The sequence below is a fragment of the Vicia villosa genome, linkage group LG4 (assembly GCF_029867415.1).
Source record: "Vicia villosa cultivar HV-30 ecotype Madison, WI linkage group LG4, Vvil1.0, whole genome shotgun sequence".
NCBI lineage: Eukaryota > Viridiplantae > Streptophyta > Magnoliopsida > Fabales > Fabaceae > Vicia > Vicia villosa.
Window position 1 is genome coordinate 193,046,741 of NC_081183.1, and position 27,155 is coordinate 193,073,895.

General features: G+C 33.2%; 4 protein-coding genes across 5 annotated transcripts; 3 read left to right on the forward strand and 1 right to left on the reverse strand.

The window, feature by feature from the left end:
- The first annotated feature begins 6,674 nt into the window (after positions 1-6,674).
- Positions 6,675-8,124, forward strand: LOC131596543 (cysteine-rich receptor-like protein kinase 29). Its single transcript, XM_058869221.1, has 2 exons — positions 6,675-7,599; positions 7,685-8,124. The coding sequence occupies exons 1-2, from the start codon at positions 6,774-6,776 to the stop codon at positions 7,771-7,773; spliced, it is 915 nt and encodes a 304-aa protein (XP_058725204.1). The 5' UTR covers positions 6,675-6,773; the 3' UTR covers positions 7,774-8,124.
- A 5,280-nt stretch (positions 8,125-13,404) lies between these two features.
- LOC131598611 (uncharacterized) lies at positions 13,405-13,758 on the reverse strand. The gene has a single exon (XM_058871193.1). It carries the CDS (start codon positions 13,756-13,758, stop codon positions 13,405-13,407), a length of 354 nt encoding a protein of 117 aa, XP_058727176.1.
- A 6,430-nt stretch (positions 13,759-20,188) lies between these two features.
- Positions 20,189-20,809, forward strand: LOC131598612 (uncharacterized). Its single transcript, XM_058871194.1, has one exon. It carries the CDS (start codon positions 20,189-20,191, stop codon positions 20,807-20,809), a length of 621 nt encoding a protein of 206 aa, XP_058727177.1.
- Positions 20,810-21,132: 323 nt separating this feature from the next.
- On the forward strand, positions 21,133-25,702 carry LOC131596539 (cysteine-rich receptor-like protein kinase 44). 2 transcript variants are annotated; one of them, XM_058869214.1, is made up of 7 exons: positions 21,135-22,081; positions 22,164-22,286; positions 23,976-24,115; positions 24,214-24,424; positions 24,546-24,783; positions 24,892-25,042; positions 25,184-25,701. In XM_058869214.1, the coding sequence occupies exons 1-7, from the start codon at positions 21,244-21,246 to the stop codon at positions 25,475-25,477; spliced, it is 1,995 nt and encodes a 664-aa protein (XP_058725197.1). In that variant the 5' UTR covers positions 21,135-21,243; the 3' UTR covers positions 25,478-25,701. The 2 variants fall into 2 exon arrangements, with proteins under 2 accessions (XP_058725198.1, XP_058725197.1); XM_058869215.1 differs by lacking the exons at positions 23,976-24,115; positions 24,214-24,424 and having other exon boundaries at positions 21,133-22,081; positions 25,184-25,702.
- The last annotated feature ends 1,453 nt before the right edge of the window (positions 25,703-27,155 follow it).

The window sequence follows — 27,155 nt, forward strand, 5'->3', positions numbered from 1 at the left end:
ACACACCCGACAAACTTGCAAACAATAGACAAAATTATGCGTTCATCTAAAAATAGTATCGAAAACGCAACGGCACGAATCACAAGGGCTTTAAAGGTTGTAATGTGGCTCGGTTAACAAACAAGTGATAATTCCTAAAGCTAAACGAAACAAAAACTTGCCTAAACCTAAGGGAGTAATTACTTCCACAAAGTTTCAAACAAAGGAATTTTAATCAAACTTCTTCTTCCTCACATGTTTCACACCAAACACAATACTTATTAACACAAATCTTATTCCAAACTCTTTTTGTTCTTTTCTTTTTCCAATTTTTTTTCTCTTTTTTTTTCTTTTTCTTTTCTTTCTTTTTCACAAATTTTTTTCCTTTTCTTTTATTTTCATAACCATATACCAACCACATCATAAAGAGGAAAACATCCTCTCCCCAACTTGAATTTAACCACAATATACATTGAATACTCCCTACTTCCTAAGGCAAGGTAAAAATTCAAACTATAAATCATAGTTGAGGGTTCAAGAAACAAAGAATCAACATCTAAACACAATTGAAAACCAAACGCTCATAGACAAGCATTAAGAAAAAACAATATGGATATTGACAAAAAGATTCAAAGGGGGTTACTAATGCTCACACTCTCACAAGGTGAATTGATATTTGGCTATGGTAGTTGTGCTCAAAATTAAACAAGTGCCTTGATCACTTTCGTGCATTCACAAAATCAATACAAACGATAGATTAAACATAATAATATCCAGTTAAAACAAGAAATGCCGGTCACTCGCATATGTATACAATGGAAAGCCACCTCACATTTATGGTAAAAAGGGGAAACTAATGTGATTCAAGTCATGAACAAGTTATGCAAAAAGAATGAATAATATGAAAATTGTACAAATGAAAAGTCTCCTAAACATGTTATACTATAGAAAGCGATAAACGAGTACCTTGCTATGTACAAATTTGAACAATCATTACCGCACAATTGGCATGTTGAATCAATCAAAATTGGAGAATTACCAAATACGATTCCAAGTAATCGGGCCAAAATTTGAGTCTAAACAACAACAAAAGAATTAAAATATATTACTAATAATTACTACTCTATAAGGCCTTGGTGGAAGTGGAAAAAGGCGAGCCGAGTGAACCATTAAAAAGAGTTCACTGGACAAAACTCCCAGGCCGCGCTAAGCGCGGTGAGCACGCTAAGCGCGCTATACCAAAAAAACCAGAAAACCAGAATTTCCAATGCAGCCTCCACTTACCACCTACACTACTCATTTACATAAAAACAGAAAAATAAACGCGTTGGGGTGCCTCCCAACAAGCGCTTGTTTTACGTCGTTAGCTCGACACCTTTTATTGTCTCGCGAATGGTAAGAAACTTCCTCGCAACACGTCAATGCTTTCGCCTCAAACGCAACATAAAGAAAGCGACTTGCCCAAACACTTAACAAATGAATCAAAAGCAAAAGTATATACAAGTATGTGTAAAAACATAATATACATAAAATGCAAAATTTACAAAATCCTTAATTTGCTAAACAAATTGTAAAGTGAAGATTTAGAGTTTACGAACTATCCGAGTTCAATATGTTTAGCCAACTTCACCTTGCTAAATAGCAAAAGTAAAGAGGAACAAAATCAAACACACAAACATGTATAAGTATGAAAATATAAACATGTATCAATATAAGAAAATATATAAGTATGAGAATATGCACAAAATATACGATATTCACAAAACTCAAAAACAAAGAAACTATCGCAATGCGAATTCAATAAAAACACCAATCCCCGGCAACGGCGCCATTTTGTTGAAGCGGTAAAGCGGCAAGCAACAAAAGATTTGGAAATATTTATCCGGGAATTATCGTGTCCACAGAGATTGGTGATACCGAACCGCCGTTCGACGGATTCTTAGTTCTTGAGTTCGAGTTAAATGGGTTGAAAGTAAACAAGGAAAATATAACATATGAACATAAAATAAATTCATTCTTGATAGAGAATAGCTTATCTGGTTTGAATCTAAACTACTCCTCACAAACTTAGATTTATCACTCCGCCGTACTCAATCTACAATACTCGTCAGAATCACCACATATCCCTCACATCAATGTCCATTTCTGCAACATCGACGGAAATTCAACTATATTGCTCTTTCGACGATGTCTCAACCGATCAAACAACACAGAGACATTAAACTCAGATATTATGTGGATGTTAACCCCAATCCTATGTCTAGAATCAAAAGCTAACAGATATCCCCCTAATCAAGATTTGTGATGTCTATGTCTACAACAACATAAATCTAGAGCATTTAAGCAAAAAGATCAAGGAAACACCGATTAAGATTTGTAAAGCAAATATATTATACAACTAGTACAAAGAGTAACAAACATCCATGTGTTTAGAGTAAACTTACAAACAAACCCAACAAAAGTGGTTACAAAGAGAAGAGGAGGAGAAGAAAACCAAATCTTTCGCGGTGTCAATCACGATCAATCGAGCTCCCGACCAAGAATCTTCCGATTACAAGCCACAAATATTGTTTTCTAAGCTCTCCCTACTCAAAAATGGTTATGATGACTTTGGGAACAAATACCCCAAAGCATAACCCTAAAAAATGTGATTTTTCCCTATATAATGACTTTCCAAACCGCCCAGACCGCGCTTAGCGCGGTCAAGCCCGCTTAGCCCGCTCAACAGAAAATTGAAATCTTGTTTTGGCCATATCTTGAGAACCGTAACTCCGATTTGTGCCCGGTTCGAAGCGTTGGAAAGCTTATTTCATGCTCTATCTAACAATGACAAAATATCAACCAAATTGGTGATTTATTATTATTTGGTTTTGAGCTTTATTCGCCGAATGAATTGATTCCGCCGCTCAAAATCGCGCGTTTGAAGCCGTGTCTTCGCCACGTTATTGCTCATGCTCCAAATACGCCTCAATACCTACAAAATGAATAGAAAACTATCAAAAAGTATAAAAGTATATGAAAATACAACTATTCACAAAGTATACGTATTTATACACAAAACGGGGAATTATTCAAACGGTATTACAAAAAGTATCGATAAGTGCCACTATTTACAAACACAAAATAACTACATTTTGGCACTTAACAGTAATGCTTAAGAGTCCTTCTAGCACTCTACCTATTCCTTTAGAACCTGCATTTCATATGGATCTTCAAAACTTTCAAGATATTCGTTCAGCTCAAGAATCAATCAACGAAACTTCAAATACAGAGTTATATCCCCGTTAGCTAGAAATTTAATCATAGCACAACACCAATGATTGTCACAATGTTTAGTAATTTATAATGGGTCATGCTAACGAGTGCCCCAAGGGCACTCTTTAAGCATTCTAAATAAAGAAAATATTCTTTCAAAAGTTCACCATTTCAATTTTCGATGCATTAATTACGCATATTTCCAAGAAAAACTTACTTCTTAAAGCTATTAAAGAGTGCCCCTGGGGCACTTGTTAGCATTTCCCATTTATAATTAATAAATTTAGATCTTTCAAACAATGTAGTATTTTTTTTCTATATAAGAGTTGAGAATATCTAAATATTGGTAATTTTGTTTAAGTAAACCAAATATATATTTTGAATATTGTGATAGAAACCAACTTCACTTTGTGTTAATTAAAATTTTCATAGTACAACTGGTCTAACTTGTGTTTATTATGTTGTCTAGTTTGTTTTCAACATACAATCAAATATTAAATTGGTTTATTTTTTATAAACCTAATTAGAGATAACAAAAAAAAGCCCTAAATGACAAAGTCCTATCAATTAAGCCTCTTTTTGTAGGCCCCTATTAAATGAATATTTTCTTGGTTCCTTATTTTTAAGTCCTTTTATTTCATTTTTTATGGTGCCTAAGGAGCTCAAAATCTAACTTGTTTCGATCAAAATATTTTAGTTTTTTAATTATGTTTTTAAAAATAATATTTTCTTGAAAAATAAAAAATTTATAACTATTTTTTTGTACGAAATGAAAATTAACTTTTTTTTTTTTTAAAAGTCGATTTTTACGAAAATTAAAAACTATGTAGAAAAGTTGGGGGCCTCCAGGCTCTACTTGAATTTTAGGAGTCTTTAACTTTAAGGAGATACTTATTTTGGGACTCATTTAGAATTACAAAGACACCTCACTCACAAAAGATCTTTCCTCACAAAAGCATTTGGGCCTCTTAATTTTTAAAGAGTGTAAGACCCAACCCCCTTTGTTTTTGTACTTACTTGTCTGTTTTAAAACTCTGTTTTCTGTACAAACTCCCAATCTGTTTTAAATCTCTGGTACTATGAGGGGCAGCATTATTCTCGGTGAAACTGCTCCTAGACCATTTGGGCCCCTCTTCTGAGGTACAAACGCCCAAGATTTCTCTTCTTCTATTTTCATATGTTTTTCAAAACAAAACTCTGATACTAAGAGGGACATTATTCTCGGTGAAACTGCTCTTAGACCTTTGAGCCCCTCTTTTGAGGTATAAACCCGAAACTTTAATTCTTCTATTTTCAAACTCTTAAACTATTTTCAATTCAAACTTCAATTTTATTTTCAATCAATCTCTTCAACATTATTTTCAAACTCAACCTTCAAACTGTTTTCAAATTAACTTCTCATCTGTTTTCAATTCAAATTTTATGGGCTTCTCCTTGAGTGTAAGCCCCAATCCTTCTTTCTGATATCAGATTCTTGGTCCTTCTCTTATGAAAGAACCTCATTTATGTCACTTCAAAATGTTTGTGGTAGAATATCAGAGGTATCTCTCCGTAAAGATGACGACTTGTCTCTTTTTTGTAAACACATATCAATTCGAGCTTCAATCTTGAGCTTTGTACAAGGCACGCAAATTCGATCCATCTCTCTATTAGTTCCCCGAACTACAAATGCTCTGACTTCCATTAGGGATATGTAGGCATGAGGTTCACAAGGAATCTTTGCGAGCAAACAAAACACCAAAAATAGTCAGTTCATCTGTCATTCTTCAATTCACTCTCTCTCCTATCACAAAGGAGAAACTTTCCCAATAATCAAGCAACAAACAAACCAAATTCAAACACAAACAGCAGAAGGTTCCCGTAGATACTACAAATACTTAGGGTGCTAATATCTTCCCTCTGTATAATCAACCTCTCGGACCCTAAATCTCTATATTAGGTGAAATCACCACACCTAAGCACTTAGGGTAGATTTAGATTTTTTCCCCATCCTCCTCGTTAGGATAAATTAAAAGTTCTATTGTAAACCATTTAAAGAAAGGTGGCAACACCTGGACCCAAAGTCTTAAGTTCTTTTTTCGCGCATACAGACAGCTATTATGTAGAATAGGAAAGGGAATGATGAAGAAGAAGAGAAAAAATGGGTGCTAGGATTTTGCTGTGAAAGATACAACGATACTGTCAATAAGCGAGAGTTAATTCGCTTATATATAATTTTTTTCACAACGGTTGAACAAAACAAACGTAGTGATATCCCTTTTAATTTTTTTTAAAAATAAACAAAAAAGAAAAAGCGCGCCTTAACATTAAAGGAATAAAATATTTTATGACGCAGAGGTTCGAATCCATGAAAGCTTGATTGTATCACTACGGTGAGCTTAACAACCGTTTTTATATCCTAAAAATTTTTAATTTAAAATAAAAATTAGCGCCTGAGATTAAAGATATCCCATGGTGTTTGGAAGAACTGTAGTGACCTGTGCATTTTGTAGTACTGCATGCGTGGCAAAGTATCCATGATCAAGACTTGAGTCCTTTAATCTCAAGAAAGTATTCCATAATAGATCTTGAATGTTGTTTCATATTGTTGATGTTAGAACACAGAGTCAAGATTCGAACACGATCAGCTTTGGAAAAACGTTCATACAAGTCGTTCCAAGCATCAACAACATTTTCATGGAAAAAAAATAGTTGATGCAATTTGTTCACTAACTGAATTGATGATCCATGAAAGGATGAGATGATTGCATCGTTGCCATTGATCAAAATTAAGGGGATCTTCATCCATAATTTCAATGGATCCATCAATGAAAACTTCAACTTGTTGTTAGCTCCTAATGCACGTTGGATGGATCTATTCGAGGTGAGGTAGTAAGAACCATCGAGCTTTGGAGTAATGGTGTAATGTGGGTGCAGATACATCAAATAACATAAATCATCAAGGAAAGATGATGGAGGAGAAAACACTTGGAGAAAAATTTGAAGAAAACTTCAATTGCAAGGTGAGGATCGAATGAGAAGGTGAAGTGAGGATCGAATGAGATGGTGAAGTTTGTTCATTGATTATGGCTTGATACCATATTAATATAAAATAAAAAACATGATAATGGTGGATTCTCATTGAAGAAGAATAGTTACAAGTTAGGGTTCTTATATACAAACATGGTAACTTGCACCATAAGAAAGCTAGACCCTAACACACCACATTGGAACTTTTAGTGTGTAACTAATTCTAACAACCAACTAACAGCATTATAACTGATTTTCAAGTTAGTTGGTGATGTGTGAATTGATTATCATCATGATTTAGTTTGGCATGATTTGCATGGTTCAATAAAAACCACTAATAAGAGTTGAAAAGTAAGAGCTGAAAAGTATAAGGAGTAGTTGTTCAAAATTTAATAATTTCAAAGATGACTTTTCATACATCTACCACATAAAGCCCGATTCATATTGCTAAGTTTTCAATCTTCATTACCTTCATCATAAATAAACAACAATTTCAATTCCTGTCCTAATAGAACACAAACTCAACCAATATGGTTATGCCTATTCCTTTCTTACTTTGCTCTCTTCAAATTCTCTTAATCATAACTTTAATATCTCAAACAATAGCTATACTTGTATATGACAATATAAACAATTCCCACTATATTTGTGATCAAAGCAACAACAAAGCTAACTACACAGCCAATAGCACCTATCACAAAAACCTCAACACACTCTTAACCACTCTCACTTCCAACACAGATATCAACTACGGTTTCTACAATTTTTCATTCGGCGAAAACAACGACAGAGTCTATTCAATTGGACTCTGTCGTGGTGATCTTTTGCCGACTGACTGTCGCCGTTGCCTCAGCGGCTCAAGATCAAATCTCACAAGTATCTGTCCAAATCAAAGAGAAGCAATTTTTTGGTCCGAAGACGAAAGATGTATGTTGCGTTACTCCGACCGGTTAATACTAGGTGTCATGGAAGATGTTCCTATGTTTTATTCAAATAACTTGGATGATTCAGTTGATGTTAATTTGTCTAATGAAGCGGTTACAACTTTGATGGATAATTTAACAAGTAAAGCTGTGAAAGGTGATTCTAGGACTAAATATGCTGCTGGAAGTTTACCTGGTTCGCAGTACGAGGTTATATATGGTTTGGTTCAGTGTACACCTGATTTGTCTGAGAATGATTGCAATTCATGTTTGGTTGAGAATCTTCAACAAATTTCAGGTTGTTGTAAAGGTAAGATAGGTGGAAGGGTTGTTAGGCCAAGTTGTAACATGAGATTTGAAACATCTTATCTTTTTTATGAACCTCAAGCATCCCCGCCATCCCCGCCGCCGTCTCCTCCGCCTAACACCACCGGTAATAACACTAAACCTTGTTATATTAATTATGAACTTATTTGTATTATTTTATGATCTCATACAGAGAGATTTGGTTTGTGCAGGAAAAAGCAATAAGAGTAGTACAATTGGCATTGCTGTGGCGGTCCCAGTTGCTATTGTTGCTTTGATCTTCATTTTTCTATGCATCTAAATTAATTCTATTAAATATTGTTATAGATAAGTTTGTGTATAATGCATGACTTTGAATTTATCAAATTGCAGTTAGATAATGCAAAAGGTTAATATCTATTTTCACCTCTGTTATATTGGTTTGGATTGAAAAATTCCCCTATCGAAAAAGAAGTTGTAAAAATGACCTCAATTAATTTTAAAAGTTTCATTTTAGTCTTTTATTAGATCACATTATCAAAAAGTCTAATGTGATCAGTGACGTTCTTGTTGGGAGCTGAAAGGGGCCGTAGTACTGCACCCCTAAAAAAAAAGCAATTTTTCTAATATAATACTGGTTGATCATTATTAATTATTAGATTTCTATTAGATTTTTAGTATCTGCAACTTTATCATTTCCATTTAGCATATATGTTATTATAGTACTATCACTAGTAATGAATCTTAAAAATAGTATTTGCATAAAATATTAAATATAATTTATAGTTAATTTCAATAATATTATACATATTTTTTTCAAGAATATTATACATAATTTATATGATATAAAAGATTAATGAGCTTTTACTTTTCTATTTTTTAGTTTACGGTGAACTAACAACCTATAATTATAATTGTTCAAATAATATTAAAGTATTATGTATTAATTTAAATCAATTTAGTATTTCAAAAACTGAACCAATCTTCAAAACGGTAAGGATAATGGATTATTGATTTATTGACCGAACCACTTGGTTACATGTTAAACCACATAAAAAATTAGATTAAATCGAATAACTCGATTGAATAAACCGGTCTATATAACAAAATTATATTACTTATTAAACTAATTGAACCAAATGACTCGATTTCTGAAAAAATCACCATACCTAAATTTCAAAATTTCAAAATATCATAATTTCACAAGTGTATTCCTTAAATTAAAATTCTTAACATAATCATCACATACAATAATAAATTTAATTCTAAGGAGAAAAAGTTGTTCTAAATAAATTTTACTTATATTTTAAGGGATTAATGGTTATGCACTGTCAGTGTAAAAAGTTTTACACTGTCATTTCATCACAACCATTCATAATTATTATTTTATATATAATTAAAATAAAAGTCAAACATAACTTAAAATCTGACAGTGTAAGACTACTTTACACCGTCGGTGTATTTCCATTAAATTCATATTTTAAATTAATTTTTTTAATTATCAAAACAATGTTGTTTTGTTGAAAAAAAACAAACTTTTATGATAAAATTATAAAATTTTAAGATTGTATAAAATTGTTATCTTTCTTATATATATATATATATATATATATATATATATATATATATATATATATATATATATATATATATATATATATATATATATATATATAAAATTTTAAAAAATTATAATTAAAAATATTTTAATTAACACTTGCGGCTCCCCCTAACATTTTAGCCAAGATCCGCCACTGGATGTGACAGTGTTTTGTTTTTGTTTTTTTAATGAATGGAATTTCCACATCATATATTCAGCCAGTGCAATGACATTAATATCCTTAGTTATTATATCAACAAAAACCCATATGTTCTTGTGCTCTAATCCATATGCTTCTTGGGGATGTGCTGATGTGCATAAGGTATATCCTTATGCACGGTGCATAAATACTCAAATATTGTTTATATTACTCAAATTATTATATTTATTACTCAAAATAATATACAGATTATTCAAAATAGTATGAATATTACTCAGAATAATGAATATATTACTTAAAATAGTTAAAATTCGATATTACTCAGAATAGTGTACTCATTACTCACAATTAATAATTACTCATAATTAATAGATGTGTACGAATAATGCATATATTATTCATGAATTATGACATTATTACTCGTTTCTAACTAAAATGTTACTCGGAACAATTTAAATATTTCTCATACGAGACTTATGCACCGTCCATAAGGATATACCTTATGCACATCAACCTGACCCTAGCTGCTTCTTGTATCTTCTTCTTTCTAAATTTCTACGTTTTGATTCCTCTTCAACTTTTCTTAGCAAATTTTCTGCATTACGCTTCGTCTATCAATTCCAGTAACATGAGTTAACCAATTTCTTCTAACTCAAGCTTATCTTCAAATGGTAGAGTAACTCCCAAATGTGGCTGCAATGTCTCCATGAAGTTGTTTGTTTCAAAATCAGTTGCAAATCCTGGGAGAAAATCACTACAAGAAAACATTGATTTTGCCATGTGAGTTTGCCAGGTGAAAAGCACCTAGTAAAATAATGTACTTGCAGGGTGATTTTCACCTCGCAACACAATTTTTTTTATAAAAGAAAAGAAAATCTTTTCCCTCTCGTAACTGATGGGTGAATTTTGAATTTTTTTGAAAATAACGTTGCGAAGTATTATTCATCCCCACAACTAAGTTTCAAAAAAAATGGGGGAAAATTAAAGGTTGGAATATATTGTGTGTCAGATGTGGTAGGTGACCTTTGACACTTTTTCAAAGGCAGACATTGCAGGGTGAAAGTCACGCCGCAAGTCCCAAAGTCTCTTTACGTTGCAGGGTGCAAAACACTTCGCAAGTGTTTTTTCAAAAAGTTGATAGGACAATGTCTGAGCTTTACTGATGGCACTGAGCACAAGGCAGGTTTTAACTGACACAAAAGTTGTAGGGTGGGAGTCACTTCACAACTCTCAACGATAATAAATATTGCGGAGTGAATTTCACTTCGCAACATTGTTATAAATACCAGTTTTTCTCTTTCATTCTCCACACTCCATTTTATATCTCAGTTTTCCAAATACCCATTCTCTTTTTCCCACTTACTAGCTACGGGTTCATCATTATATACACCCAAAATCTCTTAAAATTTTCATTTTTATCACAAATCAAAACATCCAAGCCCCAATTTTATAGCTGGTTCAACGTTTTGTCATCAAACCCATTTTTAAGGTACACATCTAAACGAAATTAGTTGTTAGTTTTGAAATATCATGAAAAAATTTATATGATTTTGTGTATGAAATTTTTGTGATTTGGTTGAAATGTTAGAGTTTATGTTTTTAGGATTTTATGTTACAGTTTATGTTTTTAGGGTTTATGCTAGAGTTTATGATTTGGCTGAAGTATGATTTTGTGTATGAAATTTCTATGATTTGATTGTATTATATTATATTGCATCAATGTTAAATTAGTTTATACTATACTGAATTAATATTTTAAGTTTATGTTAATAGTTTGTTTTTTTTTTCTGTTTTTTTATATATAAATAAATAATATATTTAAAAGACAAGATAATTTACGTTTTTAAACAGAAAATTTTAATATTATGTTAAAAAATTATTTTGCTTTTGTTTTTTATATATAAATAAATGTTTTATGAAAAAAAATAGTATTATTAATATTATATTTTAAAAAAGAAGGGTTAATGAACTTTTTGGTCCCTCTAAATATTGCAGATTTCGTTTTTAGTCCCTCCAAAATTTTCCTTTAAGAAATCGTCCCTCAAAACTTTTCGACTAAACTATTGGTCCCTAACCTCAAATTTTCTAGAGATTAGCTACGACTTTAGCCACTAATTAGCTACGAAATTTGACGTTAGGGACCAATAGTTCGGAAGAAAATTTTTAAAGGGACGATTTCTTGAAGGAAAATTTTGGAGGGACTAAAAACGAAATTTGAAATATTTAAAGGGACGAAAAAGTTCATTAACCCAAAAAAGAATTTTATTATTAGCATTGTATATAAAAAAACAGAATAAAATATTTTCCAAAATATTTTTTTTTATAAAACAGAATATTTGTCAGGTGAAATTCACTCAGCAAGTTTCTCGATATTTAAATTTTCCAGGTGAATTTCACCCCGCAAGTTTCTGTCAAATCTGCACAGCTCCACCTCCTCTAACACTGCTCTCATTGCGTCATATTCTGTTTTATGTTTGGAAAGTGTGTTGCAGGGTGAAATTCATCTGGCAACGTTGCGAAGTGATTTTCACCTAGCAACGTTGCGGGGTTTTTTCCACCTGGCAAAAAGTTGCGACTAACGTTTTTGCGGGGTAATTGGTCCACCCCTCAATAATTATGTTGCAGGGTAATTTTTTCGTTTGCGAGGTGGATTTCACCTGGCAAAACACTATTTTTTTTGTAGTGAATACTAGAAGTGTAATTTTTGGGGTAAAGGAGACGACTGCAACACATTTCATTGGGATGATGAATTTTCTGGTGAAAGAGATTTTGGCTATTCGGATGTAGGTTCAATAGAACTGGTGAGCAAAATTGAGAGAGATATCACAATCAAGATGGAAGCCATGGAGAAAAAGATTGATGGGTTAACAAAGAAGATGAATTATGTTTTAGTTGCATTAATTTGTCTATAGGTTCATTTCTTTCTTAGTTCATGTAACAAATAAGTTCATGGAGAAGTTATAACTTATGTTATTGTAACATTATGTGATTGTAACTTTTGTTTTCATTTCCTTCTTATGTTCATGTGACAAATAATTTGTCTTTGTTGTAATGGTTTATGTTATATGAGCTTTGTATTGGAATATATTACTCTTAAATGGGCTTTGATTGGATATTACTCTTATGAGTTTTGGTTTTATTGTAACTTAAGTCAATTTGTTCTAATAAGAAAACATAAAATAACTTGGATTGATACCAATGATGATAAAAAATAACTTAAGCTAGGACAAAATAACAAGTACATAATTAACAACTTGGATTGATACCAAAGTGAACTTAAGTCAATATGTTCTGATAAGCAAACAGGAATAAGTCAGAGTTACAAAATGGCACATTATGTGCTTACCATAATGACAATAACACTGAAAAGTTTCAAATTGAAATTACAAAACGGCACACTATGTGCACAACTACCGAGTCATGCGACTTTCAATGCCCTTCCACTTCTTCTTTGAGATCTTCTTTGATGTACTACCACCACTTTCATCATCAATGGTCAAAGGTGCATTAGGTGTTGATCCAGGCCCACTATGTCTTTTAGCATTCTTCACTTCTTTCAATATTTCACTGACCCTCTTTCTTGATGACTTCCTAGTCATGACCTTTTTCTTAGTAGAAGGTTTTTTGACATTTGTAGCAGCAGGGTGTGTTTCATTCATAGCAGCAGGGTGTGTTTCATTCATTGCACCAGGCTGTGTTTCATGTGATGCAGCAGGTTGTGTGGGATTATCAACTTGTGTTTTTTGTTCTTCATAAAGAGCCATCATATCATTCAACAATGCATCCAACTCTGGGTCTTCAACCACATTTGGAGTAGTATCAACATTTCCATCAGCCACACTCCCACCTCCATATACATTTCCATCAGCTTGTGCTTGTGCAGTAGATGTTTGAGATGCATCAGGTTTTATAGAGACTTTGGTCCTGGGTGTATTTCTCTACATTATTCAGTAAAAAATATAAGAACACATTTTTGTATCAACAACACAGTAAATAAAGACATTACATGAACACAATACCTTTCTCTTTAGTGCATTAGGATCTTGCTCCTTAGCTTGACACTTCCTAGAATTGTGGCCAAATTTGTCACACTTTGTGCATCTATATGCTACACCTACCCTTCTCATCCTTGAACCACTCTCATCTAACTCTCTAAACCTCAGTTTCTTAGGCCTTTCAGGTCCCTTCTTGTATTATGGTGGCAACAAGTTTTCAGCATCCACAGTAAGCCACATGTCCATTCCATTTATTGGACTAACATTGTTTTCATAACATGCTTTGTAAGCTTCTCTCATGTAACAAGGGTCAACATACTTCTCAGGATCTAAATTCTGATATTGCAATGCAGAAACATCATGCCTACAAGGTATGCCCACAAGATCCCAAAAGCAGCAAGTGCAAGTTTTTTTCCCAAGATCAACAACAAACTCCAACCCATTATATGGGTGATGGACTTGCCACAAATCACCGCTGCTCCATGTACGCAGCCATTCTCCACTTAAATGAGTTTCCTTATCAAGCCTTTTTCCTAGGATTGGGCCTGACATTATGCTTCCACTTATCAAGCTTCACAATACTATTCGTAATCCTATTCATCATATAGTTCCTAATCCATTCTATCATAGTGAGTATTGGTTTATCCCTAGCTTGTAATATGGTACTATTGAAAGATTCACTCAAGTTATTAATCAAAACATCACACTTAGGGTAAAATGAAAACGAATGCTTACACCATAGTTTTGTTGGCACTCCTATCAACCAATCACATGCCTTCTTATCAAGTTGTTTAGTTCATTCATCTTCTTCTCCCAAGCCTGGAAGTATGTCGCCTTTGCAGCCCCCATTAAAAGGTCCCTAATGGTAGCTCCACCACCAAATTTCTTCTTGAAATTTGCATAAAAGTGTTTGAGGAAAACTGTAACACCCCAAATCTACCCCGCAGTTTAAGAGGAAAATCAGAGTATAAAATCTCAAAACAAACATCATGATTGGAGGCGTCACATATATCAACTTAAAAAAATCTCATGCAAGCTCATATATAAAGATACATAACATGTATAACGGAGGAAAATCACACATCATTAGTCATTTAAATTCAAATAACTTTATAACATCGTAGCGTAACCGACATAATCCAAATCATAACATCTTTGCCAACATGGAAACAATATCCAACATGTCTCAAAATAAAGAGAACGATAACAAAATCCATCAAGGCATAACGATATAGACACACCGACTCGAGCTATAAGGTAAACGGCTACTCCACGTCGTTACCTGCACGTTACCAACAAAGGGTAACATCTAAACAGAAGGGGTGAGATATCATTCATTATAAAGAAACGTATGATAATAAGCATGGTAAAGGTCATACATATATCACCACTTCTCATCACATAACATCTTACAACAACTATCATCACTAAACAAATTACAAAACAGCAACAATGTCAATAACCAATTATGACAACATACATAATTCACAATTATAATATGAATGCATTACAATAACATTTCTTCATCACGTCACAACAAACATCTCAAACACAAATCAATGCAATTTAAATGCAATTCAAATGCGAATCGACTTATGCAAATGCATGTGGTACCATTTGGAGTAAAACTCCCACCATCTCAAAATTGTCATTGGGCTCACTGTCGCTATTGTCCATTAAGGCCACCGTCGCTTTTGCCATTAAGGCCACCGTCGCTTTTGCCATTAAGGCCACCGTCGCTTTATGCAATATATGTGACTTAATAAATGCAACATCCACATGAACACAACATTTACAACACATCCCAAACATCGACTAAACATCATTACTTTTATAGTAATTCATCACTTCACAATCACGTCACTATGTTGTAACATCATACAATAATACATCACTTCACAACAATAATCACAACATCAAACAATTTCATTTAAATAAAGCTTCAAAAAAGTTTCCAAAGGTTTTAAAATCATACCCGTTAGAAAGACGTCAATTAAAGCTTCACAGAGATTCAAACGGCACTTAAAAAGGAGTTACAGATCAAAAGATAGATCATTTCAAAGTTTGAACAAGTTTTGCACAGCAGGGTCCGCTCAGCGACCCTCTAGCGCGCTTAATGAAGTTCAATTTTCAATAACCCAACTTAAAGTGCGCTTCCCACAACTAAATCCAGAGGCGAACCAAAATCGCAGATCCGCTTAGCGGACCAGCTCCGCTTAGCGAGCTCGTGCATTTTCAAATTTTCACTCAGCACCCGCTTAGCAAGCCAGGGCCGCTTAGCGGACGTGCGATTATGCAGAAAAATAATAAAACCCTAGAGCACTGCGTAACCACACTTCCACCACCCAAAACTCGTCCCAATCAACAATTAAACACATAATCACAGCATCTAACATCATTCATCATCAATCATTAATAAAAACATGTTTTCCACCAAAAAATCATGCAATTTCATCATAAAACCCTAATATTCTACAACATTCAATCCATGGATCCTACATAGAATCTAACCCACCCTAAACATCATCATACATCCCTTTAGCATGAAAGAACCTCACTCTTACCTTGGGTTTTGGAGTGAAGTCAACTCTATCTTTAAGACCTAGCTTATCTTCTTCTCTTCTCTTCTCTCCTCTCTTCTTTCATAATTTTGTCAAATGAGATCTAATTCTCAATTCCCCTCAATTCTCTTGTTTTATTAAACCCTCACTAAACCTCAAATTACTAATGGGCTCTATTTAACACCTCTCAATTACTAATACCGACTTAGGCCCAATAACTCATAACACTTACTAACTTATTTTATTTACTAATAATACTCAATAAATAACACAAAATCACTTAAACACATATTAAACACATTATTCACAATTAATTAAATAACTCGCAATTAATTCACATATCACACAATTAAATAAAATACGGAAATAAAAATGATCGTTACACAAACCATGTGTTCAATTTTCTCAAACATTCCTCAAAGACACTAACAAGCCCCTAAAACCAATAACACACACAACAGAAGAAGCATATAACATTAGCACCATTCTATAAACAGATTAACTTCATAAAAATGAATAACAAAGACACTTTGTACCTTTTGTTGATCTAAAATAAAAACATACTTTCTCCCTTCTCCAATGTCTTCCATTAGCAATTACGTAAACCATCACCAGCTTTCCTTTATCTCAGTCTCCACCACACCAAATGCCAAAGGATAATATTGGCCATTTGGATCCCTTGCTACATCAATTAACAACAGACCTCTATATTGTGTTTCAAGATGACACTCATCTACCCCTATAAATGGTCTACAACCCTTGGTAAACTCTTTCTTGCATCCATCAAAACAGAAGTAAAATCTACCAAATCTTGGTGGTAGTGTTGGATGTGTTTATCTTGACAATATTCCCAACACAATGTTTTCTCAACTCAGCTGCATAACTCCATAACATATTATACTGTTCCTTTGCATCACCTTCAATTATTTCCTCAGCCATAGATTTTGCTCTCCAAGCTTTCCCTTTGCTTATGCCTACTGAATATTTCTGTCTAAGTTCAGACATAATTTCAGACAATTTTACTTTTCCTTGTGACTTCCTCTTTTCAACCACTAACTTAGAGACCCACTTGGAATTGGCAGACTTGTTATTTAATACCCTTGCACATGTGTGGGTCCCCACCCAAGTCTTTATCTAGTAAGTGTGGTTGTCTCCCACTTTGCTACACAATGTCAAAAAGCCACATTTACCTTTGCACTAAACCCTAACTCTATAGCTCTCATTCTTAACAAAACTTATCTCTATACCATTTAATACTGACCACTCCCTAATAACATCTTTAAATTCAGAAAGAGATTTGAACTCCATACCTAATTGAATTGAAAGTCTTTGTTAAGCAGCTAAGATCTGAACTTCTCATACTTTGACTTGGAAGGTTTGCCATCCATGTCACTTTCATCAGCATCTGAACTTCTCATACATTATGGCATTTATTAAATATGACATAGTACTTGAAAATATATTATGCTTAAAATAATATAATTTTTTATTTTATTTATAATAAATATCATAGGTTTTTTATTTTAATTATGTTATTAAGAAAAGCTCATTTAGAGTCGGGTAGCCCAGAGTCCATCTAGGGCCGAGTTCGGGTAGTAATTTTCATGTCCATATTACAACAGGACATTTTTTGCCCGACCCTAAAAAGATTAAGGCCCGTCAGGATCGACCTGTTTAGGATCAGGTAGCCCATTTTGACAGCTATATTTTAGAATAGTCATTTTTACAAATTTTTAGAGTGGTTATCATTAGTTGTCAATTCAGTGGTTCGTGGTGGCTAGAATGGTAGTTTATATTGATTAGAGTGATAATCGATGGTAATTACAATCAGGGCTTAGCCCTAGAGGTAGGACACTAAAATTACCGTCTAAGGATTTAATTTTTTATTTATATAATTTTAATTAATTGATTTTATTTACAAAAAATAATATTTTAAATTATTTTATATGTCAATTAAATAATAACGCATATTAAAAAAATATAATAATAACAATCATTTATAATGTGTATTTTTTATTTTTATTTTGCTTGATTAGGACTTGATACCATATTAAGAAATAAAAAGAACATGATATGGTGGATTCTCATTGAAGAAGAATAGTTACAAGTTAGGGTTCTTATATACAAACACGGTAACTTGCACCATAAGAAAGCTAGACTCCTACACACCATATTTAAAAGTCTTAGGGAAAGATTGAGGTGGTGGAACAAAAGTGTGTTTGGTTGGCTGGACTTGAAGATTGAGGAAGAGGTGAACGAGATGAATGGGCTAGAAGACGGAGACTTGAATAATGCAGATTTTGTAAGTCTGGAGGTGGAAGAAAGAAGGAGACATTTGCAACAAAATATTTGGAAGAATCTACGTCTCAAAGAAAGTATGATCAAACAAAAGGCAAGAGTGAAATGGATCAAGGAAGGTGATAATAATTCGAAGTATTTCCATGCTATGCTAAAGTCGAGATCAAGAAGAAATACATTAGTATCGGTGCAGGGGGCTCAGGGGGCTGTGGAAGGAGTAGAAGAAATCAAGAAGGAAGTCAAGAGGCACTTTGAGGAAAGATTCAAAAGTAATGAAAGGGCAAGACCAATGTTGGGGGGGATTGAATTTAACAAACTTTCTGATGAAAATAGGTTATCTTTGGAGGAGGAATTTTCAGCAGAGGAAATAAAAGAGGTAGTGTTTAGCTGTGAAGGAGATAGGAGTCCGGGGTCGGATGGATTCAACCTAGAATTCATTAAAAAATGTTGGGACGTGGTGGGAAATGAGGTGGTACAATGTGTTCAAGACTTTCATGCTAGAGCCTTGCTGCCGAGAGCTATGACTGCATCATTTTTAGCACTTATTCCAAAGGTTGAACATCCCCAAGGGCTGGAGGAGTACAGACCAATATGCTTGATTGGGAGTGTCTACAAAATTATTTCCAAAATGCTAGCAGTAAGACTAGGGAGGGTGATAGGCATTTTTAATATCTAAGTCTCAAACGGCATTCGTTCCGGGAAGACAAATATTAGATGGTGTGTTAGTTACAAATGAGATTGTGGATTTCGCAAAGAGAAATAAGAGGAGCTGCCTACTGTTTAAAGTTGATTTTGCCAAGGCCTATGATTGTGTTGACTGGAGGTTTTTAAAGGAAATGCTGTTAAAAATGGGGTTTGGACCTAGATGGATGCGATGGATGGAAGCTGGAGTTTTTAATAGTAATATGTCGATTCTGGTAAATGGGAGTCCTACGGACGAATTCAAAGTTCATAGAGGGTTAAGACAAGGTGACCCTTTGTCTCCATTTTTGTATACAATTGTGGCAGAAGGACTAGCAGGATTGGTGCGTCAATCAAGATTGAGAGGAGAATTCAAAGGATTTCATATTAACGAAGAAGTAGAATATGACCTACTACAATTTGCAGATGATACCATAATGGTGGGGGGGTGCTCTTGGAGGAATTTGTGGGCAATAAAAGTCATCCTTCGTGGATTTGAGATGGTCTCAGGTTTAAGAGTGAACATGTGGAAAAGCAAGCTGTATGGGATAGAAATGGATCAACATTTTATGCAAGCAGCAAGTCAGTTCTTGTGTTGCAAGCTAGACCAGATTCCTTTTAAGTTTTTGGGGGTAATAGTTGGTGGAAATCCGAGAAGCATAACATTCTGGGAACCGGTGCTTGTCAATATGAGAGCCAAACTGTCACCGTGGATAGGGAGTATGTTATCTATAGGAGGAAGAGTTGCTCTTATAAATTCTGTGCTAACTAATCTGCCAATTTACTATATGTCATTTTACAAACTACCTAAAAAAGTGGTGGAGGATATGGTAAGAATCCAGCGAAACTTTCTATGGCATAATGCAGCTGAAAGAAATGGAGTGGAGTGGATTAGTTGGAGAACCATATGTAAACAACAGGAAGAGGGAGGGTTAGGAGTTAAAGATATGGAGGTGTTTAACAAAGCACTTCTAACAAAGTGGCTGTGGAGATTACTAAGTGAAGAGGAGTCAACTTGGAAAGGTGTGGTGGAGGCAAGATATGGATTACCTTACAATAGGATTGTATTCAAAAGGAAGGAAGGGAGGCAGGCGATGAAGTCTCTTTGGTGGAGAGACTTAATGAAAATAGGAGATGATATGCAGGAGGGTGGTTTTATGCAAATTATAACTTCAAAACTAGGAAATGGAAGTAAGATATCTTTTTGGAAAAGTAGGTGGTTAGGCAATTTGCCTCTGTGCAGAATTTTTTCGGTTCTTTTTCAGGCTGGTGCGAATGAAAATTGCAGCATTCAAGAATGTATTATTTGGGAAGGAGACAACTCGCGGTGGAATTTGGAATTGGAGGAGGCAGCTTTGAACCAAGAAGCTCGAGATGAATTGACGGAGCTGCAACAAATCCTGGCATAAGTGGTTCCAAATAGAGATGCAAGGGATGCTTTTATGTGGCCGTTGGATGGTTCGGGAGAGTTCACGGTTCGGGCATATTACAGAAAGCTAATCAAGGAATCCTTAGTGGATGAAGACTCATGTATCATTAAAGAAGCTTTGCATGTAGTGTGGAATTCATGGATGCCGTCGAAGGTGAAAATATTTGCGTGGAGACTTTTAAAGGACAGACTTGCTACAAGAGTTCAACTTGTTAAAAGGAACATTCTGGAGGATAACAACACATCACACTGCGCATTCGGGTGTCTGATACAAGAGGATACTAATCATTTGTTCCTCAATTGTATCATTGCTAAAGGCGTGTGGTTAAAAATATGTGCATGGCTGGGGATTACGCAGTCGGGAGAGCATCAGTGCTGTAATCATTTCTTACAAATGGTGGAGATATTAAAGAGAAAGTGTTCAACAAGGAGAGTGGGAGTGGTATGGGCTGCAACATGCTGGAGCATTTGGAAACACCGGAATGATAAAATATTTAACAACGGGGTGTCCGATATTGATGAAATTGTACATAAAGTCAAGATGTTCTCTTGGTGGTGGCTAGCCATTGGCAACAAACAGAAAGTTTCATGTAATTTCTATGAGTGGAATCACTCGCCTCTGCAGTATATGTAATTGTGTAGATGGTTATTGTTGTTTGTTGTAGATAGGTTGTTTAGAATTGCAAGATAAGAAAGGTGTAACAGATTGTTTTGTACTGAGTTGCTGAGAAGCTGTGAATGTTTTATTCCCAGCTATTTATAATATTGATTATCAAAAAAAAAAAAAACTAATTTTCAAGTTAGTTGGTAATATGTGGATTGATTATCATCATGTTTTAGATTGGCATGATTTGCATGGTTCAATAAAAGCCACTAATAAGAGTTGAATAGTAAGAGCTGAAAAGTAAGAGGAGTAGTTGTTCAAAATTTAATAATTTCAAAGATGACTTTTCATACATCTACCACATAAATCCCGATTCATATTGCTAAGTTTTCAATTTTCATTACCCTCATCATAATAAATAACAACTTCAATTCTTGTCCTAATAGAACACAAACACAACCAATATGGTTATGCCTATTCCTTCCTTACTTTTCTCTCTCCAAATCCTCCTAATCATAACTTTCACATATCAAACCAAAGCTGTATACGACGAAATAAACAATTACCACTACTTTTGTGATCAAAGCAACAACAAAGCTAACTACACAGCCAATAGCACCTATCACAAGAACCTCAACACAGTTTTAACCACTCTCACTTCCAACACAGATATCAACTACGGTTTCTACAATTTTTCATTCGGCGAAAACAACGATAAAGTCTATTCAATTGGACTCTGTCGAGGGGATCTTTTGACGAATGACTGTCGCAGTTGCCTCAGCGGCTCAAGAGACAATCTCACAAGCGTTTGTCCAAATCAAAGAGAAGCAATTTTTTGGTCTCAAAACGAAAGATGTATGTTGCGTTACTCCGACCGATTAATATTTGGTATCATGGAAGATGTTCCTACGTTTCATTCAAATAACGAAAATGATTCAGCTGATGTTAATTTGTCTAATGAAGTTGTTACAACTTTGTTGAATAATTTAACAAGTAAAGCTGTGAAAGGTGATTCTAGGTTGAAATATGCTGCTGGAAGTTTACCTGGTCCTACGGTCGAGATTATATATGGTTTGGTTCAGTGTACACCTGATTTGTCTGAAAAAAAGTGCAATTCATGTTTGGTTGAGAGTCTTCAACAAATTCCAAGTTGTTGTAAGGGTAAGATTGGTGGAAGAGTTGTTAGGCCTAGTTGTAATATGAGATTTGAAACATCTTATGAATTTTATGATACTAGTCCTACAGCATCATCATCATCGCCGCCGCCACCGTCAGCACTGTCTCCTCCACCCAACACCACAGGTAATTACACTAAACCTTGTTACAAGAATTATGAACTTATTAATATATTATTATTTCAAACTGAGAGATTTGGTTTGTGCAGGAAAAAGTAATAAGAGTAGTACAATTGGCATTGCTGTGGCGGTCCCAGTTGCTATTGTTGCTTTGGTCTTCATTTTTGTATGCATCTATTTTAAAAGAAGGAAGTCAAAGAAAAAGTTTGAAGGTGAGTTACTTGAAACACGGATATACCTTATATCTTCAATTTTGGCTATGAGTGTGAAACTTGGACTTTCTTATATGTGAAACTTGGACTTTTTTAGTTTGAAACTTAAAGGTAGTTTTAATTTTGTGTAATGAGATATTTTTAAATTAAAATCAAACTTAAATATTCATCATAGATTAATTTTAATCTAAAAAATTAACATTAGACTTACAAAATAATTAAAATATTGTAAATATAAATTGCATTTATTTAATAATAATAGAGATTAAAAATGATGATGTTGACAAATATGTGTGAAAGTAGTGGTAGATGATTTTGGTTAAAGTGATAGTTTGTGGTAGTTAGAGTGATATCATTGGTAGTTAGAGTAGTTACCATTGATAATAATTAGAGTGGTGATTTTTTATGGTAGTTTACTGTGGTCAGATTTATGATTAGAATGAAAGTGGGGTCGTAATAGTGGTGAGAACGATGGTTAGAGTGGTGAATGGTGGTGGTTATAGTGGTAGTTAGATTTAGATTTGTAATTAGAGGTGGATGAAGTGGTAATCAAGAGTGGACCAACTACAGATTAAGAATTCTCTTTGCCCAAGCAACATATTATCCTATGTTTTCCATGACTGGGCGTAAGGAAAGCACTAGGGAGAGACCTGAATGCGACTTATGGTAGTTTGCCTTTGAGGGGGCGACATATATAGTTCCCGCCCTTGCTGGATCTTTTGCAAATATAACACTACACAATCTCTCAAGCACGAGGACTTTGATAGAAGACAAAGTGTTTTTAGACCATGAAACTAGGGAGTATCATAAGACCCTAAGTTTTATGATGATCCATGTCGATTAGGCTTTGGAATTTTTATGAGAGATTATATTTTTTAACTGATGAGATCTACAAGTCCCTCAGACGAAGTTATATGGAGCCTGACTGATGAGACTATAAGTCGCTCAAGAAGGGTGTTGGACCTCTCAGGCGGGATTTCTATCAAGCCCTCAAACAAGACTTAGAATCCAGTCTCTTATATATGCTAGATTTCAAGTGTGCCTCTTGGGAGAGATTTATATGTTTGGTCGCGCCTGAGAAAATGCCAAGTTATATGAATCTTGACTGATGAGACCGTAAGTCCCTCAGGTAAAGCGTTAGACCTCTCTGACGAGACTTCTATCAAGCCCTCAAAAAAGATTTAGAATTAAATCTCTTATACTAGACTTCAACCGCACCTCTTAGACGAGATTTCTTTATTTTGTACTCGCTCAAAGAAACTCTAACTTTCTCAGTCTAGGATCTTAGACAGCCTAGTCTCAGCTTCTTATTATTTTTAAGAGACTTATTTTAGTATTTGGTCTATTAGTTTGGTGTAAGGTGATTTTTTTTCGTATTACTTTAGTATTGTTCTCAAAACTTTTTCTTTATATTGTTTTAGTATTGTTATTTGTGTTGCTCTTTGTCTTTTTATTTGTTTTGTTTTTCTTTGTGTTTTTTGTTTGGATTTTCCTTATTGGCCATGTTTTATGTTATAATTAGTAGAATTTCCCCTTGTATTTCACTTATTATGTGATATATTATTTTCTCATTAAAAAAAGCATATAGGGTTGAAGTACTTAATTATCTCTGCAGTAACGAAAATTCCTATAGAAAATGTATTAATTTTCTATCACATATGATAATTTCTTTTAAACCATTTTTTATAGAAATTCAAGAAGAAGATCAAGACGACAAAATTGAAATATTTGAGTCACTGCAATTCAACTTCAACACCATATGTAATGCTACAAATGACTTCATTGTTTCTAATAAACTCGGAGAAGGAGGATTTGGGGTTGTTTACAAGGTAAAATAACACAATTAAGTAACAAGTCATTAATTAAAATAATATATTATAAAAATTGATTTGAAAACTTATCATTATGAAATAATTTAAATTTTTAGGGTCAGCTTTCCAATGGACAAGAGATAGCTGTCAAAAGGTTATCAAGAGATTCTGGACAGGGTGATTTGGAGTTTAAAAATGAGGTGCTTTTAGTGGCTAGACTTCAACACCGTAATTTAGTTAGACTACTCGGCTTTTGTCTAGAAGGAGTGGAGAGATTACTTGTATATGAGTTTGTTCATAACAAAAGTCTCGATTACTTCATTTTTGGTAGGTTTTGATTTAATGTTCATCGAAGTGGATAATATCTCTTACTTTAGTTGTGGGTGAATACTATAATTAGTAATTACATTTGAACAAGATTTAAAATGGTTGGGTATGTTATTTGCAGATCAAGCTAAGAGAGAAGAATTGTATTGGGGAATGCGTTACAAAATCATCTTAGGTATTGCTCGAGGAATTCTTTATCTCCATGAAGATTCTCGACTACGTATTATTCACCGTGATCTCAAAGCAAGTAACATTCTCTTAGATGAAGATATGAATCCTAAGATAGCTGATTTTGGCATGGCAAGACTTTTTGGTGTAGACCAAACTCAAGAAAACACAAGAAGAATTGTGGGAACCTAGTAAGTATTCAAAATGAATATAAGTTATTATTAATAGTATTTTATTAAGCTTATAAATGAAAATTGGTATAAAATTGAACACGTGTATATATCTATATTGTTATGCAGTGGATATATGGCACCTGAATATGCAATGCATGGAGAATTTTCAGTGAAGTCGGATGTCTTCAGTTTTGGTATATTGATTCTTGAAATTGTAAGCGGTATGAAAAATAGTGGTGTTCGTGATGGGGAAAGTATAGAGTACCTCTCAAGCTTTGTAAGTCATACTTTTTATCTGATCATATCTCCGAAGTCATTATAAGCATAGAATTAGAATATTTTGTGCTAGTTTAAATTTGTTTGGAACAAAATTATGTCTAACTTAGTATGAAATTTGTATTTGGGAAAATTTGTGTAGGCATGGAGAAATTGGAGGGACGGGACGATATCAAATACTATAGATCCCACATTAAATAATGATTCACAAAATGAAATAATGAGATGCATCCATATTGGATTACTTTGTGTTCAAGAGAATGTAGCAAGCAGACCAACAATGAATTCTGTTGTAGTAATGCTAAACAGTCCTTCTGTCACTCTCCCTATTCCTTCAGAACCTGCATTTCATATGGATGTTCAAAACTTTCAAGATATTAGTTCAGCTCAAGAATCAATCAATGAAATGTCAAATACAGAGTTATATCCCCGTTAGCTGGAAATTTAATCATAGCACAGTGACAATGATTGTCACAATGTGTAGTATAGTATAATTAACAGATTTAGGTCTTTAAAACAATGTAGTATTTTTTTTTTTTATAAAAGAGTTGGGAATATATCTAAATGTTGGTAATTTTGTTTAATTAAACCAAATGTATATTTTGAATTGTGATAGAAACCAACTTCATTTTGTATTAATTAAAATTTTCATAGTATAATTTGTCTGACATGTGTTTATTATGTTGTCTAATGTGGCTTAAAATCCAGTAGTTTGCTTTCAACATACAATCAAATATTAAACTGGTTTTTTATTTTTTGTGATAAATTTAATTAGAGACTTTAAAAAAGGATTTTGATCATCTCCTTCATTTTTCTGTCCTTCTCTCTTCATCCTCTTTATCTCTCTCTTAAACTACTCTCATTCATCATTAAAAAATAATCAAAAGAGAGAATGAAATTGAGAGATAGAGAGAATGGAGAGGGAAGAAGTAAAAAATTAGGGAAATAATCCAAAGTGATTTAAAAAGTCATTAAAGATAAAGCCATAACAATTAGGTATCCTACTTAGCCTCCTTTTTTTTGCCCCTACTAAATGAATATCTTTTTTCCATCAAATTTTTAAACCCCTTTATCTTTGTTTTTTATGGGGCCTAACTGCTCAAAATCTAACTTGTTTAGAACATAATATTTAAGTTTTATTTTAATTCTGTACTAAAATAATATTTTTTCAAAAATAAAAAAATGTTTTATAATTGATTTAATTTTTTTTTACGAAATAAAAATTGACATAATTTTTTTTGGAAAAACTGATTTGTTTTTTAAAAAAGTCAATTTTTATGAAAATAAATAAAATTAATTGTTTTTAAAAATAAAAAATATTGATTTTTGTGCAAAATTAAAAAAAAAGGCAATATTTTCCGAAAATAAGAAAAATTGATTTTTTTCAAAAATAACAAATAGTATTTTTCCAAAAATATATAAAAATTATTTTTTCTGAAAATAAAAAAAAATGTCGATTTTTGCCAAAAATAAAAATAAATCAATTTTTTTCCAAAATTAAAAAAACAATTTTACCCAAAATAAAAAAGTCAATTGTTCCTAAAATAAATTTAAAAAATTGATTTATTTAGAAAATAAAAATTCTTTTTTTCCGAATAATATAATTTTATAAAAATACTTTTAAAAATTAAAAAAAAACATGTAGAAAAGTTGGGGGCCTCAAGGTACTTGAATTTTAGGAGTCTTTAGCTTAAGAGACCTATTTATTTTGAGGTTCATTTCTTTTAAAATTTTAAGCCTCCTATAATTTGGGGCCTTAAAAGTTAGACTACGACCCCTAAATTGACTGATATAAATCTAATGACAGAAATTTATTTAAAAATATTAAGGTAACTATTTACATTATATAGGAATACAAATAGATCATCAGTAATTTTTGTTTGTTAAATATGTGAGGAATAAATAATCTAAATTTTTACCCCTAAATTTTTTTTATTTATAAATAGAATAAATAATCTAATTTTTATCTAGCAAAAAAAATTCAAATTATATCATCTGAAAAAATTAAAAAAAAAAACTTGGGTACGTGGTACCAAATATGTACCGGTTGGTGTATCAACTTAAAAATAAAATTAAAAAAATTGGTACAGCTTCGGTGTACCGGGTGAGTAATG

Bases quoted from the DNA above. Each gene is read 5' to 3' on its own strand.
- LOC131596543 (XM_058869221.1), top strand. From the start codon at position 6,774: ATGGTTATGCCTATTCCTTTCTTACTTTGCTCTCTTCAAATTCTCTTA. The intron at 7,600-7,684 runs GTAATAACACTA...TGGTTTGTGCAG, and splicing joins TCCTCCGCCTAACACCACCG to GAAAAAGCAATAAGAGTAGT.
- LOC131598611 (XM_058871193.1), bottom strand. From the start codon at position 13,758: ATGTCAGGCCCAATCCTAGGAAAAAGGCTTGATAAGGAAACTCATTTA.
- LOC131598612 (XM_058871194.1), top strand. From the start codon at position 20,189: ATGTGGCCGTTGGATGGTTCGGGAGAGTTCACGGTTCGGGCATATTAC.
- LOC131596539 (XM_058869214.1), top strand. From the start codon at position 21,244: ATGGTTATGCCTATTCCTTCCTTACTTTTCTCTCTCCAAATCCTCCTA. The intron at 22,287-23,975 runs GTGAGTTACTTG...CATTTTTTATAG, and splicing joins GTCAAAGAAAAAGTTTGAAG to AAATTCAAGAAGAAGATCAA. The intron at 24,784-24,891 runs GTAAGTATTCAA...ATTGTTATGCAG, and splicing joins AGAAGAATTGTGGGAACCTA to TGGATATATGGCACCTGAAT.